General features: G+C 38.8%; 1 protein-coding gene across 1 annotated transcript in view; it reads right to left on the bottom strand.

Moving 5' to 3' along the window:
* Positions 1 to 768: 768 nt before the first annotated feature.
* Positions 769 to 16,839, bottom strand: part of DHX9 (DExH-box helicase 9) — a 56,649-nt gene continuing 40,578 nt past the window's right edge. Inside the window, 14 exon segments of the mRNA XM_026509194.4 lie at positions 769 to 1,104; positions 1,106 to 1,439; positions 3,638 to 3,838; positions 4,557 to 4,672; positions 5,012 to 5,241; positions 7,062 to 7,189; positions 7,286 to 7,447; positions 8,043 to 8,154; positions 8,885 to 9,045; positions 11,767 to 11,919; positions 13,076 to 13,149; positions 13,447 to 13,541; positions 13,728 to 13,941; positions 15,259 to 15,359. Coding sequence (XP_026364979.2) covers positions 1,045 to 1,104; positions 1,106 to 1,439; positions 3,638 to 3,838; positions 4,557 to 4,672; positions 5,012 to 5,241; positions 7,062 to 7,189; positions 7,286 to 7,447; positions 8,043 to 8,154; positions 8,885 to 9,045; positions 11,767 to 11,919; positions 13,076 to 13,149; positions 13,447 to 13,541; positions 13,728 to 13,941; positions 15,259 to 15,359 — 2,141 coding nt within the window. The 3' untranslated portion in view covers positions 769 to 1,044.

Genomic DNA, 16,839 nt, shown 5'->3' on the forward strand with positions numbered 1-16,839 from the left:
ACCTGTTAATATGATCTGATGCTCCGAAAGGAAATCTCAGTTGAAAATACAGATCTGAGACTCCGTAAATAGATAGGAGTCATCAGCTGTCAACAGCAGGTTACCTAAAGGACCTATGTAGAATGAGAAGATTTTGAAAAGGATACTAACGCAAAATACAACTTGCCCAAGATAATTCATGCGTCCTAGGGCAGCTGTACGATAGGAGTCCACTTCTATTTAATCCAAAGCCTTTGTAATCTCTACTGTACTGTATCTCAAATGAGAAACATGAACATTCATTAAAAGCCATAAAATGTTATAAATGTATAAACATCTCTACTAAAATAAACTTGATGCACTGGTGAAGCTTCCCTTACCTTCATTCTTTGACTAAATATAACCTTAATTCAAGAATTTTGTGAGTTAATTTTTAATTCTGATTAAAGTTAATTTTTACACTGCAAACTAACTTAGAAAAGAGAATGCTGACCTGGGTCTTAGATTTTTCAAAGACAAAGCTTGGGAAAAAAGTCAAAATGTTCAGCCCTAGGTCAAAAGTTTTATTCAGGGGCAGAGGTCCATGCGAAACTGTGCGCTGGCCAGTATTTACTGGAAGAACAATTCTATTTCAAGGGTATTTATTCTAAATACTACAAGTAGCAGTATCACTTGGTATACTTTGGAAAACAGAAAGTACAATTTTTCCTGTGATGCTTAAAATAGATGTGACTGGCATTGCAAAATTATTCTAACGTGTAACATCAACAATGAACTACATGGCCAGTATTTGGTGTAATACTTTATTTTCTATTGTATTAAACTAAAGCCAAGAAAATATCAAGTTAATTTTAAAGGCAAATCTTTACTCCTTAAAGAAAAAATACAAACTGGTAGTTTCAGAATCAGTGTATTTTACATAATATAAACAAAACCACTAATGTATCTATATGCTTGGTTTCCTTAAACTATAATCAACCACAAAATGGGTGGAAAATGGGTTTACTTACTGGCATCAAATAAACAACTTGGGAAAACAGGTAGCATGCATTTTTTTTAAACTGTCTATGCATAGGCACTGACATAACAAGTCTTAATAGCCACCACCTCCTCTTCCTTGTCCAAAGTAACCACTCCCATAGCCCCCTCGGACAACCCCTCGCTGGAATCCCCCAGTTCCTCTGTAGCCTCCTCCACTAGACCCTCTATAGTCTCCTCCCGAGCCACCTCTGTAGCCACCACTGACACCTCCTCTGTAGCCTCCGCCATAGCCTCCGCGATAGGAGTTGGAGCCACCAGCGTAGCCGCTGCTACCATAGCCTCCACTACCAGCATAGCCTCCGGCACCTCCATAACCTCCGCTGCCGTAGCCTCCACCACCATAACTAGAACCTCCCCGTCTATATCCACCTCCATTGTCATATCGAGCCATCTTGGGAGGACGTGGACCATCTCCATACCTAGGAAAAGTACAAAATCACCACTTTAGCAAAGCATTCTTAATACTTCTCAGCTAGTCATAAAATATAAAGTCATATTTGAAAAGTTAATACATAAAGGGAATGAAGCCAAGTACACAAATATAAACTGAAATGAAATAAATGTTACTCCATAATAGAGAAGAATGCATCAACTGTAACCATCTGTTTTTCAAGTTCTTTCTGGTTCATTCTCAAAGATCTTACACTTTGGCAGTATGTCCTTACACCTTAAGATGGCTGGCTGGCTTTCACCGAGCGCCAGCCATGCGGCATTCTACAAAGCAGTAATACGCAAGAAAGAGGCTCCTGGCGTTGGCAGTGTGAGCTCATCTTTATCACCACGCAGCTTCCTGCATTAACGCTGAAACACGTTTTTTAAAAAAATGCCTGTGGTGATTTGTTTACACATACATCTGTTTCGTGTGGCAAACAAAGAAAATGAGGGGTAATGAAAACGCGCATCAATCAAGATGTCTCACTTAACAACTCCAACTCAGCATACCCCAACCTGCTTTTTCTTCCTGCACAGCTTTTCTTACAGAGACTAGCACTATGAATTCAGCAGCTGTCCAAGTCAGAAATGTAGCTGGGATCGTGTTCGCTCCTTCACTGCCCCGCTCCCCCCATTTCAATCCATCACCAATTCCTTCTGATGGTTCTGCAAACCTGTCTAATCTACTCCACCCCATTTCAATTCTCCCTACTGTAACTCAAGCCACCATTATACTCATGCATCCTAAACTCTTTCCTGTATTTATCCCATCCTTTCTAGGTTCTGGACTTCTGTCCTTCACAGAGCAGATTAGACACGTGAAGCTGCCTTAATCGCCATCCCTCCTGCCAAGAGTAATCTCTCTTCTAAATATCTATGAGCACCACATTTGTATCTGCCTACGACACTTATTATTTCTTCCTTTTTGAAGACTCCTCAATAATTCTCCCGTATAATAGACCCACTGGAGGAGCAAGGTACAGCACAATAAGTAAGAGCACTGTTTCAGGAGCCATTACTGCCTTAGTTTGAATCCAGTCCTACCATTCACTAGCTGTATGGCTTTGGGTCTTAACTTCTCTGTGCTAGTTTCCTTATTCATATTAAAGGGGACAAAGATCTACCTATATCATAGATAGACCGAATATTAAAATGAGTTAATGTCAGAAAAGCACTTAGCACAGTGCCTGGCACACATTGACTACTATGTGTATGATTAATAAATGTTAAACAGTAAATCGTCTATAGCAAAATGGGACCCACAATGCTTTATGAATTCTAGCAGTTCTGTATATTAAAATTATTAACAGTTTATAACCAGAAGCAGTAAGTGATCCTTGAAAGGGAGATTAAAGAATATTTCTGGATAATTAGAAAAATTTTAGTATGTTTGTATATTAGATAGTGTTGTCAAACACTCAAATTTTGGGGGTGGGATCATGGTACTGCAGCTGTGTGCTTAAAAGATGCATGAGATATACTGATGTAAAATGTCTGCAACTTAGTCACAAATGATTAAGTAAAAGTAGGTATGTGTGTGCACACACATGTATGAAAGCAAGTGTCACTGAATGCTGACAATTAGTGAGTTTAAGTTACAAGACAATATGGGTGTGTTCACTGTACTATTCTTCTGCCTTCTCTGCAAGTATCAAGTATTTCTAAATAAAGAGTTGTGAGCAAAGAAAGATTAAAAAGGTGGAAAAAAGTGAACCAAATAAGACATTTTAAGAATTAAGAGAAATTTCACACTTAAGACATTCACATTCTTACATTTCCCTACTAAGATAAACCTTGAGGCTTTTCATTTGAAAAAAACAGCAATTTAACCCCTCCATCAACATTTTTTCATTAGAGATGGCAAACAGTACTGTGGAAAGAGAACAGTCTGGGCTCTTTCACTTTCCAGTCATGTGACCCACCCCGGATTTTTATGTACTTTTAAGGTCCCTTTCAATCTCCAACATGCACTGATATAATACACTATTAACAGAGATAAAAGTTAGTAACATCCTTTTCTCTGAGTGTGTTAACCAGAATTAAATTTCATATTCAATGTTTGTTTAGAATTTTAGTTTTATTTAATTTTAAATAAACAAGGCCTTTATCAGCTAACTGTGAGGATTTTAGGCCAGTATGATCGCCGTCCTCTGCTTAGTTCAAAAAGAAGTTACTGTGTACTCACCGTGTACTGCCAATCATGAGGTTGATACCAGCAGCTGAGGGCCTGGAGATCTGGCGGATCATGTTTAGCATATGTTCATTAACAGGGTCTAACTGGCTGATGATATTAGGCTGTTTGGTTACTTCAACAACCAGAGCCTCCATGGCTGCCCGGAGAGCAGTAATACAGGCAGCAGCCTCATGAGATATTTGCAGTCTGATCCTAAAACACAGAAAAATGATAAAGTACAAGAAGGGTACATACAGCAAAAGACTACTGTCTCTCAATTTCACACGTGATAAGTGGTGGAATAAATTTAACTTCTTACTAAGTACCAATACTTTCAACTCCTGCAACAACCCCAGACTTGGGCAAACACAGGCATGAAGAATGATAACAGTCTTACACTAACTTCTTAAAACTCACTGCTGGCTACTGGCAGGTATTGTAAACCAGTAAGTCTATCAAGCAAAATACGTTAGCAATACGGATCACTCAGCTTCCAATAAAAGAATGAAAGAAGAGACTATGTGAGGAATTTTCAGGAATATGACTGAGCTTACCAAGTGTCACTAAAATCTATTCCATTTTCTTCAAGTGGTTACTACATGCTTACCAGTAGTCTCTAACCACATACAGAGTACACGAAAGAGGTACCCAAATTCCAATTAAATTCCAGTTCCCTGGGGTAGTATTCACGGGGGCAGATGTGGCTTCAATGCCTAATGCATTTGTTTCCACTAGTATGACTTACTACCGAGTATGAACTATACTACCAAGATATACCTCTCTCCAAGAAAAGACAATGTTGTAAAGCACCTCATTTAAGTCACGAAATTTTGTCATGTTTATTTCACAAAGTAAGTTAGATTAGCAGTTGAATCCCATTACACCTCAACTGTAAGAATGCCGTTTGGAGTTCACATCTGAAAATCCGTACCAGTCATCTACAAGCACAATCTGTCCATCAGACTGGACTTTCTTGGAAGCAAAGAGAAGCAACTGCAGGGGAGTGACTAAGGTCATGCCTTTAGCAGAGATGGCTCGGGTTCGAATCTGCAGATGAAAAAAGAAGCAAGAGGAAACAGATGATATTTCAACTGCCAATAAATTGCCATATAATAATGAACTATGCTCTGAAAACTAAAATTCATGTTCCCACTGCACATTAATAAGTAATGACAATGTAGGTTTTCAACGTAAATTTTTCTTTTGGGGGGGGCAGTAAGGGGCAGAGGGAAAGGGAAAGAATCTTAAGCAGGCTCCATGCTCAGCAAGGAGCCTGACATGGGCCCTAAGATCATGACCTGAGCAAAATCAAGAGTCAGATACTTAACGTACTGAGGCCATGCAGGCACCCCTCAACATCAATTTTCTAAACTAATCTTTTCTTACCTTTTCACCAAATACAAAGAAGGGAGATGGGTACTTCATGTCTTGGCTGCTAAAGGGACAATTAACAGACGACTTGTGGATAAGGGCATTACGCCCTTCAGTGGTGAGAATCTTTCTTTTTTCTTTATGATAGCACACATTAGGGTACACACCAAAAGCCAGGAGAGAGATAACAACATCCAAATTATTATCTGGTCCAGTGTTAGTAAACACTTGTGTCAACAAGCAATCTGTAAGAGGAAAGGGGTAAAAATATCAGATATCTGGCTAATCCTCATATTGCATGTAAACTAGTTAAGAGAATTAGGAGAACTGACTCCTTCCCACGTCTTTTTTCAGATAACCTGCCTAATTTCCTGTCTTCTCAGAACTCTTGCACCCACATTAAGTTCAAGGAGAAATTCTGCTAAGTCTCCACAAGAAAACTAAAATATTTGCATTTTCTTATAAACTCAACCATAACACAAGCTTCGAGTGATTTCTTAAAAAACAAAAAGCCACCCCCCACCGCCCCCGAGCCCAGGTTAATCATCTACTTGCAGAGTGAGCGAGACCAACAGGTGAACAAAATATTTCATCTGCTGGGGCGCCTGGGTGGCGCAGTCGTTAAGCGTCTGCCTTCGGCTCAGGGCGTGATCCCAGTGTTCTGGGATCGAGCCCCACATCGGGCTCCTCTGCTAGGAGCCTGCTTCTTCCTCTCCCACTCCCCCTGCTTGTGTTCCCTCTCTCGCTGGCTGTCTCTGTCAAAAAAATAAAATCTTTAAAAAAAAAAAAATTTCATCTGCTGTTCCTAAATAGCTGTTCTTTCCAGAGAAGATGGAGTGACAGTCTAAGGGGAGCCCACTGGAAGGAGGGCTGATGTTTTCACCCACGCTATGCTTTAGTACTTCATCATGGTTTGGGACGTATGACAGTGACCACTAAAGAGCATGGATACATTCTGTGGACAAACCTGAGTTCTAATCTTATCACCTCCTAACTGAATGAACAATTAATTTAAACATCGGTGTTAGTTTCCTCTTCTATAAAACGGGGTAACAGTACCTGTATCTCAGGACTACTGTGAGGATTCTATCACAAAATATGCTCTTTTTTCCTTGATTTTGACAAAAAATTACAAACTTAGTTTACAACAGAGGAAAACATTTTGTCTGTAGTTATTTAGGGCATATCCCTTTAAAATCTGCCATCCTGCCCGACTATGTTCTGTCTCTCAACTACGCAGCTATTTCTGGTTATGTGCTTCAATTCCCAATTTTAGGAATTTTAATCTAGTTGGAGAACAAAAGTTCAATAGCTCAACTAATATAAGAAAAAAACAGCTAGATTACGGTTTCTCCATCACATTATCCAAGCCCTCTTACTTGCCGGCACACTGAAATCTTACTTAAAGGCACTTAAAATTTAACAATGGTAAATTTCATGTCTAAACATGAACATGTGGGCAAAATGATCACTTCACAAACCACTGTCTGAGGTTATTCAACAAACTGACTAGTCTACAACTGCTAAAAGCTACACCTCTGTTCTTCGCAAGAGAGACTAAAAAAAAACCTCTCAAGTAGCACAATTCTTAAAACATCTACTCATCACTTGTGTAGTACGTTACAATTTGAGCATCACCACCTTTTGCTTCCTTTTTAAAAAGAATGAATAAATGTGAAAAACTGATAATCATTATAGTTCAAAGAGTTAAGGAATAGCTAGGAACACAGACAAAGCACAGGGTCTAGAGTCTGAAGCTAAAATATACTGCTCTGCCAATGTGCACATGCTACATAAATGCCACTTCAGACAGAACTTTATTTTTTTTATTTTTATTTTTTTAAAGATTTTATTTATTTATTTGACAGAGAGAGAGACAGCCACCGAGAGGGAACACAAGCAGGGGGAGTGGGAGAGGAAGAAGCAGGCTCCCAGCGTGGAGCATGAAGCCCAATGTGGGGCTCGATCCCAGTACCCCGGGATCACGCCCTGAGCCAAAGGCAGACGCTTAAAGACTGAGCCACCCAGGTGCCCCAGATAGAACTTTAGAATGTGAGAGGCCTACCTTCTGGAAATCCAGAATTAATCAGAATCTCTTTGAGCTGAACTTTGGCTTCCCAGGTCATTCTTAGTGTAGCCATATTGAGTCTTTTGTGCTCACAAAAACGTATCTCTGCTTCTTCTCCACCCATTCTAAAATAGATTAAGAGTCATTCTCAAAGCCCCAGAACACAATAGAAACTAAAGACAGTTCTCACATCTTACAACTTTCCTCTTTCAAACCCATACCTAGCATCATCCCAAGCTTGGAAGACTGATAAAAGGGCCACATGATCAGAAAATCTGTTTCCAGCAAAATTTCGATGAATATAACCCAGTCGCTTTCCTTCACTAATGAAAGGCTCCGGAAAGCAGGTGGCGGCAGAGATGGTACAGACAGCATCTCCCACACTGAAACAGACAGGAAAATTCAGTCTCATCATACTCTTGTTCCAGGTGTTCATGAGCAGTACTGTCACTGTGGGTTAGAGTCTTTACTGGCTACGATACTGCATTATCAGCACTGAGACTGGCTTAACAAAAAACTTTTACAGCTGCTCTCTCCAGAAGCAGAAAGAGAAAAAATAAATAAGGAGCTCTGATATTAATGGATGCATATTTACCATAAATTATGACCAAGTATTAGATTTTTCTTCTCCAATTCTCTTCCCCATCTTCTCAAATCTCTTAATCTTCAAAATTTCTTGATAAAAATACCTGTTTTCCCAGTGCCTTTTTTCTTTCAAAGACAACTACTTATGTGCCTGAGACGAAATGCAATTCTTTTGAGGACCTTGTGCTCTTTCCCCCAACAAATTGGGCTCAGGTGTCTATTGGGACCATGCACTCTTCTCGTTTCATTCTTTTCTTAGTATCTGAAGTATGCCACTTCTACACATAAGAACTTAATTTTTTCATCTCAACCCATCCTGTTTTTATGGGGAGGGGAATAAAATTATGAAATTGTTCTACTGTTTAATTATCAGCAATAAAACAAAGCACTTACTAGAAAATACATCCCATTATCATCATTTTGCCAAAACGAGGCTCAATGGGGAGTTTAGCCAGGATTCGTCCCAGAGGAGTCAACTCATCATTGGCATCTAATGCATCAAGCTCTGTGGGGAGATATTTCTTTGTGAGCAGAAACAGTAATGAACACTCTGAGGCAAAGATGAAACATTTCTTTACAGGTTGAGATTTCATTATTTATCAAACCAACTGCCAGCACCATGCCCATAGCCAACAACTGTCCTCACTCAAAAATACAACAAAACCAAATTCTAGAGCACCTGATAGGAAGGAGGTACTAGAATTAGGCCTTGTAGATTGTAAAACGGAATACAGTCTACGCAAACTCTATACATACAAAAACTAAAGTAACAGCGTAAATACACATGCCCTAACAAGTCTAATACCATCTGCTGGTAATTTTTAGAGAGAAATGAAATCTGGAGAGTAAGTCAGATGAGTACTAGATTCAAAATTCAAAATCAGATTCCCCTGGCCAAGGCCCTTAGTTTTTCACATGATACTATACCACTTCTATGACATAATTAGGAAACACAAACATGTTGTAACAGATACATTTAAAATACTGTGTTGTAATTCATGTTCTGATCATTAAATATTGGTTTAGAAATGACATTTTTTACCGAAAGAAGACTCATGTTACCCCTTTCTTACCTCATTTTATAAAACTGACCACACTAAATATGTAAGGCAACACTGGAAGTCTTACCACAGCCTGCTGAGCGTACCTTGATTGATCTGTTACATGTTAGTTGCCAGAACAAGACAAATGGGAGTAGTTAGCATTTTGTGAGGTAGGTCTGTATTTGAAGGTACCTCTAAGAGTGTGCTCTGCTTCGATCACAGCATCCAAAGGCGGAGGTTCAATAGCCTTGGCCAGGAATTGTCCAATTCCTCCCAGACGCAGAAGTTTTATGCTCAAAGCAATTTCATGTAATGGTGTTCGGAACATCTCAGGTGTCATGTGGGTTTCGAGTCTAAGTGAAAAAAAAGCATAAAAAAACCATCCACTCTTGTATATACACATCTGCTCAATAAAAATCTCTGCAGAGAGATAATCAGGTTTATAGAGTTGTCCTTCCCTTATCCTTTTACAATTATCAAAGAATGTTTTGTATTTACTACAAAGACTCTGGATAAGACCCTCTTAACTGCTTGAGCAGTGGTTTACAACTTTACATTTACAGCTTGATGTTATTTTCACCTGTGGAGTGAAGGAGGATGAAAATTATCCGAAATTCTTATCCATACCTATGACTTCTTCAGGTCTTGCCTGCTGACAAACATGGGTTAAAAATAGTGGCTAGACAGGGGCACCTGGGTGGCACAGCGGTTAAAGCGTCTGCCTTCAGCTCAGGGCGTGATCCCGGCGTTCCAGGATCGAGCCCCACCCACATCAGGCTCCTCCGCTATGAGCCTGCTTCTTCCTCTCCCACTTCCCCTGCTTGTGTTCCCTCTCTCGCTGGCTGTCTCTATCTCTGTCAAATAAATAAATAAAATCTTAAAAAAAAAAAAATAGTGGCTAGACAGAGCAGAGGGGATGGGGTGAGGGGACAGGCAAAAATGGGTGAAGGGGATGTGCAGGCTTCCAGTTATGGAATGAATAAGTCACAAGAGTGAAAGGCACAGCACAGAGAATATAGTCAACAGTACTGCAGAAGTGCTGTATGGTGACAGGTAGCTACACTTGTGCGGAGCATAGCATAATGTATAAAGTTGTTGAATCACTATGTTGTACAACCAAAACTAATGTAACATCGGTTGTCAACTATACTCAAAAACAAATACCTCACCCCCAAATGGTAGTAAGACTTTCCGTGGAGATTTAGGTTAATACTAACATATCCCCACAATCACCTTCCCCTTCCAGATTCATAAAATTTAGTGCTACCAGAAAGGATTTTATAGATCATCTAACCCTTAAAATTTTTTATAATAAAAGTTACTATTACAAATTAGTATTAACAATGATAATAGCTAACATTTACTGAGAGCTTACCATGTGCCAAGCATTGTTCTCAGTATTTTACATTATTAACTCATTTAGTTCTCAAACAAATCCTGTGGGTTAGGTATTATACTATCTTCCTTTTTCAACTGAAGGAGCACAGAAAGTTAACATAATTTCATTTTACAAAATGGGGAAACAGAGGCCTAAAGAGTATAAAGACTTAGGTTATGTGATAGACTAGGTACAAACAGTATTAAAATCCAGTTTTCTCTCTTTTTTTTTAGTAGGCTCCATGCTCAGCATGGGGCCCAACGTAGGGCTCGAAAATCACAACCCTCGAGATCGAGACCTGAACTGAGATCGAGAGTTGGCGCTTAACCAACTGAGCCAGCCAGGCACCCCCAGGTCTCTAAATTTCTAACTCGGACTTGTTGGCTATACACTATTCATGATGAAGATTCATGGGAACCATTTACAGATGATTCCAACACTGCTGGCAAGACTTAGGTCAGCTTAATTAAGGTTTACATAAATGCAGATAGCCTTATTTGTTCCTCAACCTACAAAGAACATAAATCCTTTATTACAGGTGTATTCATGCCATTACTAATTAGTAGGTGGTTTCCACTCTAAGATGTTAGAGTACAGTACTTGTTTCTTCAGTTCAAGGGACAATCTAACCTTTAAAAAGTAGGTATCTTCCAAATGTTGCAGCCAGTCTCCTGAGCTAATTTCTGATGCTCAAATAAACCCACATTTACTATTACCAGGGAGCCGTAAGTTACCAGTACCAAAGCAAATCAAAGTTTCCTTGCAAAATTTTTCTTCAGTGCATTATGTACATCTGGTCACCTAAATTAAGTCTGTCCCACAATACTTTTTTTTTTTTTTTAAAGATTTTATTTATTTATTTGACAGAGATAGAGACAGCCAGCGAGAGAAGGAACACAAGCAGGGGGAGTGGGAGAGGAAGAAGCAGGCTCATAGCGGAGGAGCCTGACGTGGGGCTCGATCCCATAATGCCGGGATCACGCCCTGAGCCGAAGGCAGACGCTTAACCGCTGTGCCACCCAGGTGCCCCTGTCCCACAATACTTTATTGTGATAAATACACACATGTACAAACCTCCTAACTCTATCTTATGGTCAATCGGTTAAAGCAAGTACACACACATGGATATCCAGAAACATATAACTATAGATCTTTAATCTATAACTCGAAAAGATAAGGATTTTCTTAAACCAACAAGTTCCAACCACATTCCCCAAAAGGCACAGAGTATAAATGGAATTGGACAAGGTACTAACAGACTTGGGTTTCAGTTCTGAAGAAGTCAGCTAAGCACCTTAAGCTTTAGTTCCCTTATCCAAATAATGCCCTCTATTTCTCAGGCATATGAGGATGTGCTAACACTGGAGGGAAAAAGTGTACTTTTTAAATGTTATTTTTCAAGAAGTTAACCATTCCATAAATATCAGTAATCCTAAAGTGACCTATGTGGAACCAAAATAATGTCTGTATAGCCTCCCTTTAAAAGATTAGTAGTAATCAGAAAATCAGTATCAAACATGCCATCACTGACAATTTCATCCTCATCCACAATCTTGTTATTTAAGCCGTAACTGGAGGCATTTATGTACTCTTGAGTTCAGTAAGTTTACAGCAGGGTGGGGGCGGGAGGGGATGTATTGTATGAAGGGGTAAAAAAACAAATCTGTAGTAGTCTTTATTTAAGAATTGGTCTTACCTCTCAAAACGAGCTCGGCTACATAGGTGAAAGCAGAATCCAGGCCGCACACGGCCAGCTCGTCCTTTCCGCTGCTCAAGGTTTGTTTTGGATGCCCACACTGTAGCATAGTTGGTCATATTGTTGTGAGCAGTGAAGAGCTTCACCTTCTGCCTAAATAGGAAACAGTGGCTAATTCTAAGACTCACATGCACCACCAGTACATAACTATCATATTTCCACTAAGGGATGGATGCTTTCCAGGTAGCTATGCTGACATGAAGCCTGTGAGCAGCACCAGAAAAATCTGACTGTACCCTCTGAGTTGTCTACCTTGTAAGACACAGTAACAACACGTCTGTGCCACTTACCAGCCGAACGGTCTTGGCCAAGTTACTAACCTTTCCGTGCCCCATTTTCCTCATCTGAAAATGGCTATAATACTCTTACTGACCTCACAGGGTTTTTATTTATCAACATTAAGTGAATTAATGAATGAAAAGCATTCAGACAGGATTTGGCACATACGGGAGAGTAAACAGTAATTATTCAAGCCAAGTCTATTCCAAAGTTCGGTGTAACTTCCAGGCTATCTATGATCTAAAAGTTGATGACCTCACCAAGCAGTGCCCGCACAGTCCTGCTGAACCACTAAGGAACCTGAGAATCCTTCAATGTTCCACACAGGCAGCTGGCACAGGAGAACTGCGTGCAAGGCACTATTCCCTACAGTGGGCACTGTCAGATCTTTCTAAATTGCCAGGGGAGGCTGAGGGACTATGTAAAGAAGACACGGGGCACAAGCTAGCCAGATAATAACAGTTTTGACTTTTCTGTCCTGTGTATCATTTACCATATAATTGTGTACTTTATACACAATGCATCCCTGTGTATTTTCCAGGCTCATCACATACCAAATATGAATTCTTTTAATTTGTAAGTGAAAGTCCCATAGGTAGAATATTTGTCATAAGCTAAATATTGGCCATCTTTATACACTAAACAGTATGCTACTGTATGGCTGCGATCAATGGAAATACACAATGAGAAATGAGCAAAGATCAGCAGACAAGAGCAGTGGGAAGCTCAGAAGTTAGAGTGTCAAGCTTTGTCACTTTCTACCATGATAACTGATTTGTGATAAATCAACACCAAGAATTATTAATTAGCCTGTAACCCAGTATATACTCAGCCACGATAATTTAGACAGTACAAGAACACAGGACTTCATAAAAAAAAAGGGTGATTTTGACTCTGTTAACTGATACTAAATACTACATGGAACATTCTTAAGATTTATTCTAGGCAAATAGGTTCCTCTGAAACTTACTTGCAGGAGTCAATGACATAAACGACATCATTTATGGTAATACTAGTCTCAGCAATATTTGTGGACAAAATAACCTGTGAAAAAATATTAAGAAAAATTATACTTCAGAAAATATTTTCCTGTTATGCACTTAAAAAAATGACTTGCTTATATAACAAGTGACAAGAGAATTCCAGGAGCCTTAAAAAAAATCATCCACCCACTGCCCAGCTAATGAAAAACCTACTAAGCTCAGGAAGAGAAGACCCTTTCTTTCCCTCCTCAATTTAGTGGGATTATAATTTTGGGGGGGTAGCTCTTTGAAGGCCTGTAATATTTGTTTAATATCTATGTAACTTCCAACCTCATAAATGTAAATGTTTACTATTTACCTTGGTTACTCCAGCTGGTACTGGATCAAATACTTTGCGCTGTTCCTCTCGAGGAATCTGAGAATGCAGAGGTAGAATCTGATACCTATGGCTTCCTATAACAATAAGGAAAGGTTAAGGTCTAAAAATAATAGTCTGTTTTTAAATAGAAACTGCTCTATATTATGTATATTTTTATTCAAATACTGACACAACACATTTTGTTTTCACATGCTGGCTAGGGCACAAGCACAAATACTCATTTTTCACTGTTAAATATGTGAGAATTCAAAGACTCATACCAAAATGTGGATTCATCTCCAAATGCTTCTGCATAGTATAAATCAAATTCCAGCCAGGCAAAAAAACCAACACAGCTCCAGGAACATTAAGGGTCTCAATGTACTTAAGTAGAGCTTCGATGAGTTCAAAAGGGGTTTCCTTTTCATTCAACTGAGCCATGCTCATCTTTGTTTCTGGACCATACTCATCACCACAGATCAGGTTGCAATTTGCCTGCAAAAAAACAGGGAGACATATTTTGAACTGTCTTAATTAAAACAGCTCATGAGATGTCTCTTAGATTTGTTTTTAACATTCTAATAACACCTAAAGTCCTTCTTAATTCTAACTGATTAGTCATATCTGGCATACAGAAGAAATTTAATTTCCAAAAATGTAAAACCTACTACATATTGAGATACTAATTTTTCTCATGACCAATATTTCCCAGAGGCAATGTCTAAAATTCAAGCACAAACTCTTAAAATTTGACTCTGAAACTTCTAATGGCTCCCAACTGTATTTAAGACTTTTACTCCATTTGTTTCTCAAAAATATTCTCCTTAATGATTAATGAACTGCTCCTATGATCCTGTTTATCAATTACCATATAATTATTTTACCTATGCACAACACCTCCCTGTGTAATTCCCAGGCTCATCTCATACCAAATATGAAGTCCTTTAATTCTTAAATGAGTGTCCAGCTGGCAGCTCATTTGATCACCTATTTCTAAAATGTGGTCTGTATTTTCTAAAAAGTCTTAGAATCAGTGCTAAACCAAGCCTTTTAGTAATGAGAAAGTTGTTACATTGTCTTTTTTCTGCCCAATAAACTTTCTCATTTGCTATTCACTTATATCCCACCTTCTGATTAAAAATATTCCAACTTACTGCCTATCAAATTCTGCACTGCTAACTATCTGACAGTATTCTGTTCAAAATTCCAGATACAAGATGCATTTTTGTATTATCAGTGGTCCAAATCTCAAAATCAGTGTTATTTTTCTTTCCTCTTTCTTCTTAGGAAATCCCTCATGACACGCTGGTTTAATACTCTCCATCTGATCATGTCATCACCACACAGGCTCTCTAATCTAGAAGGGTAGCTGCTGCTTCAAAAATTTTATTGTACATATGGATCACATGGAGATTTTGTTAAAATGTACATTCTGATTTAGTAGATCTGGGATGGAGCACCTGACTTTGCTTTTCTACTAGCTTGCCGGGTACTGTGGCCCGCGGAAAACAAACCCTTGCAAAATGGGAGTTGTATCTAACCACATGTGGCCTTTACACATCTTACTCTTTCCTCCTTATTCTTTTGACCTTTATCCAGAGATGACTTAACTTGTAGTATGAAAAGAGCCTGTCACTGAACATGGAATCCTTTGGAGTAAAATACACCAATTAATTTAAAAATAGACATTACAGTCACTTTTTTAAAAAGTTTTCTATAATGCTAATTCATTGCATGTTTTTACTAAAACCATTCTGTTCACAACAATAACAATTTGTCCCTAATGAAAACTTTCCATGAAGATTCACTTACATCATCATCCTCACCACCATCATCTTCCTTATCCTTCTTCTTCTTGTCCTTTGGTGGAGGAATAAAGTGGGTCATCTGAATACAGTCTTCCAAAAAATATTCTGCCAAGACAATCCAGTCAGGTGAGTACCATCAACTTTCAGAATGGAGCAGTCTTCAAAACTCATTTTCTAATTCCTAACTCAAAATGACCTTAATACCCTTCAATCTGATTCTTCATAACAAGCAAGAAATTCCAGTGGTAATAAATAACCTTTTTTTCCAAACTCAGTGTTCCTGTCTCTTGACCTTGAAGGAGGGTGAGGTATCTCTCCTACACGTTTCCACTAAGCCAGACAGGGTACCCTCTATATCCAATACTCCATCAAACGTTTGTGGAATGCCTATAGAGTACATGCACTATGGTGTACCCTCCCATGGTATGGCAGTTAGATATGGAAAGAAAGAATGTGAATACAGTAATATACTGTAGTCCATTCCTCCTTTATCAGGATATACACATAAAATGGGTTCCCTTTAGTTACTACTCTATAGAAGGACATCAGCAAAGCTGGAATATCTGCTGATCAATTATACTCCTGAGGTTCTCTGCTGGGCCCAGAAATGTCTCATCATCTATAAACAATTCCCCCCTATATCCTAAGAGCCCTAAAGTGCTACTGTTCACATTGTATCGAGGGTACATACAACCAATATGACTCTCACTGATGACGTTAAACTCGTTCACCTGAGACAGTGTTTGTCAAGTTACTCCAAACAGCATATACAAGAGTATACAAGTATACTCCAAGTCACTGTGAAGCTACTGTTGTTTCTCCCCTTCCATCCTCTACTCTGTGGAAGCAAGTCATTAAACACAAGACACTCAAGGGACAAGGACGTAAGCCTCACTTTTCTGAGTTAAGAGGGAAAGTATCTATATAATTTTTCTGGAATTATTCCATATGAGAGATGGTTTTTATTACCCATTTATTCATTCAACCACCATATGGACGCATGGATATTTATTTTATCCTTAGAGTTATAATCCAGTACTATGTTACTTTATTTATTTTTGTTCAAATTATTCCAACTCTTACAGGTTGGCTCTTGTGTCCCTCTGTCTCCATCACTGTGGTCAGCAGACAGAGCTAGGAAATATACACAAGCATACTCACCCATGTATCCACACATATTTTTAATTATCTGTATCTATTCACTTGTATCCGAACACGACTTCTTACTAATGTTTCCACATGGTTCATTCAAGCCTTCCCTCCTACTTACCTATAGCCTCTCACTCCAACAGTAAACCTGGCTCCCCCATCTGCCATCCACTTAATAATTTTTTCAATCTCAATATACATGTAAACAGTTGTATTACAACTGTCAATCTGTACCTTCACAAGATACAACTGCATTGCCTTTTATTGTAGAGCTACCCTTACTTCTGATCAAAAAATAGTACCCTGACATAATCATTTATCATTTCATACCCACACAGCAAAAATTTCTTAGCTTATTTTCATGCCCTTAATTTGACTGTGCTGGAATTCACTTTTTTAACCAAGCTATTAGATGACTATCCTAAAAATGGTGATA

The sequence above is a fragment of the Ursus arctos genome, unplaced genomic scaffold, assembly GCF_023065955.2.
Source record: "Ursus arctos isolate Adak ecotype North America unplaced genomic scaffold, UrsArc2.0 scaffold_2, whole genome shotgun sequence".
NCBI classification, from domain to species: Eukaryota; Metazoa; Chordata; class Mammalia; order Carnivora; family Ursidae; genus Ursus; species Ursus arctos.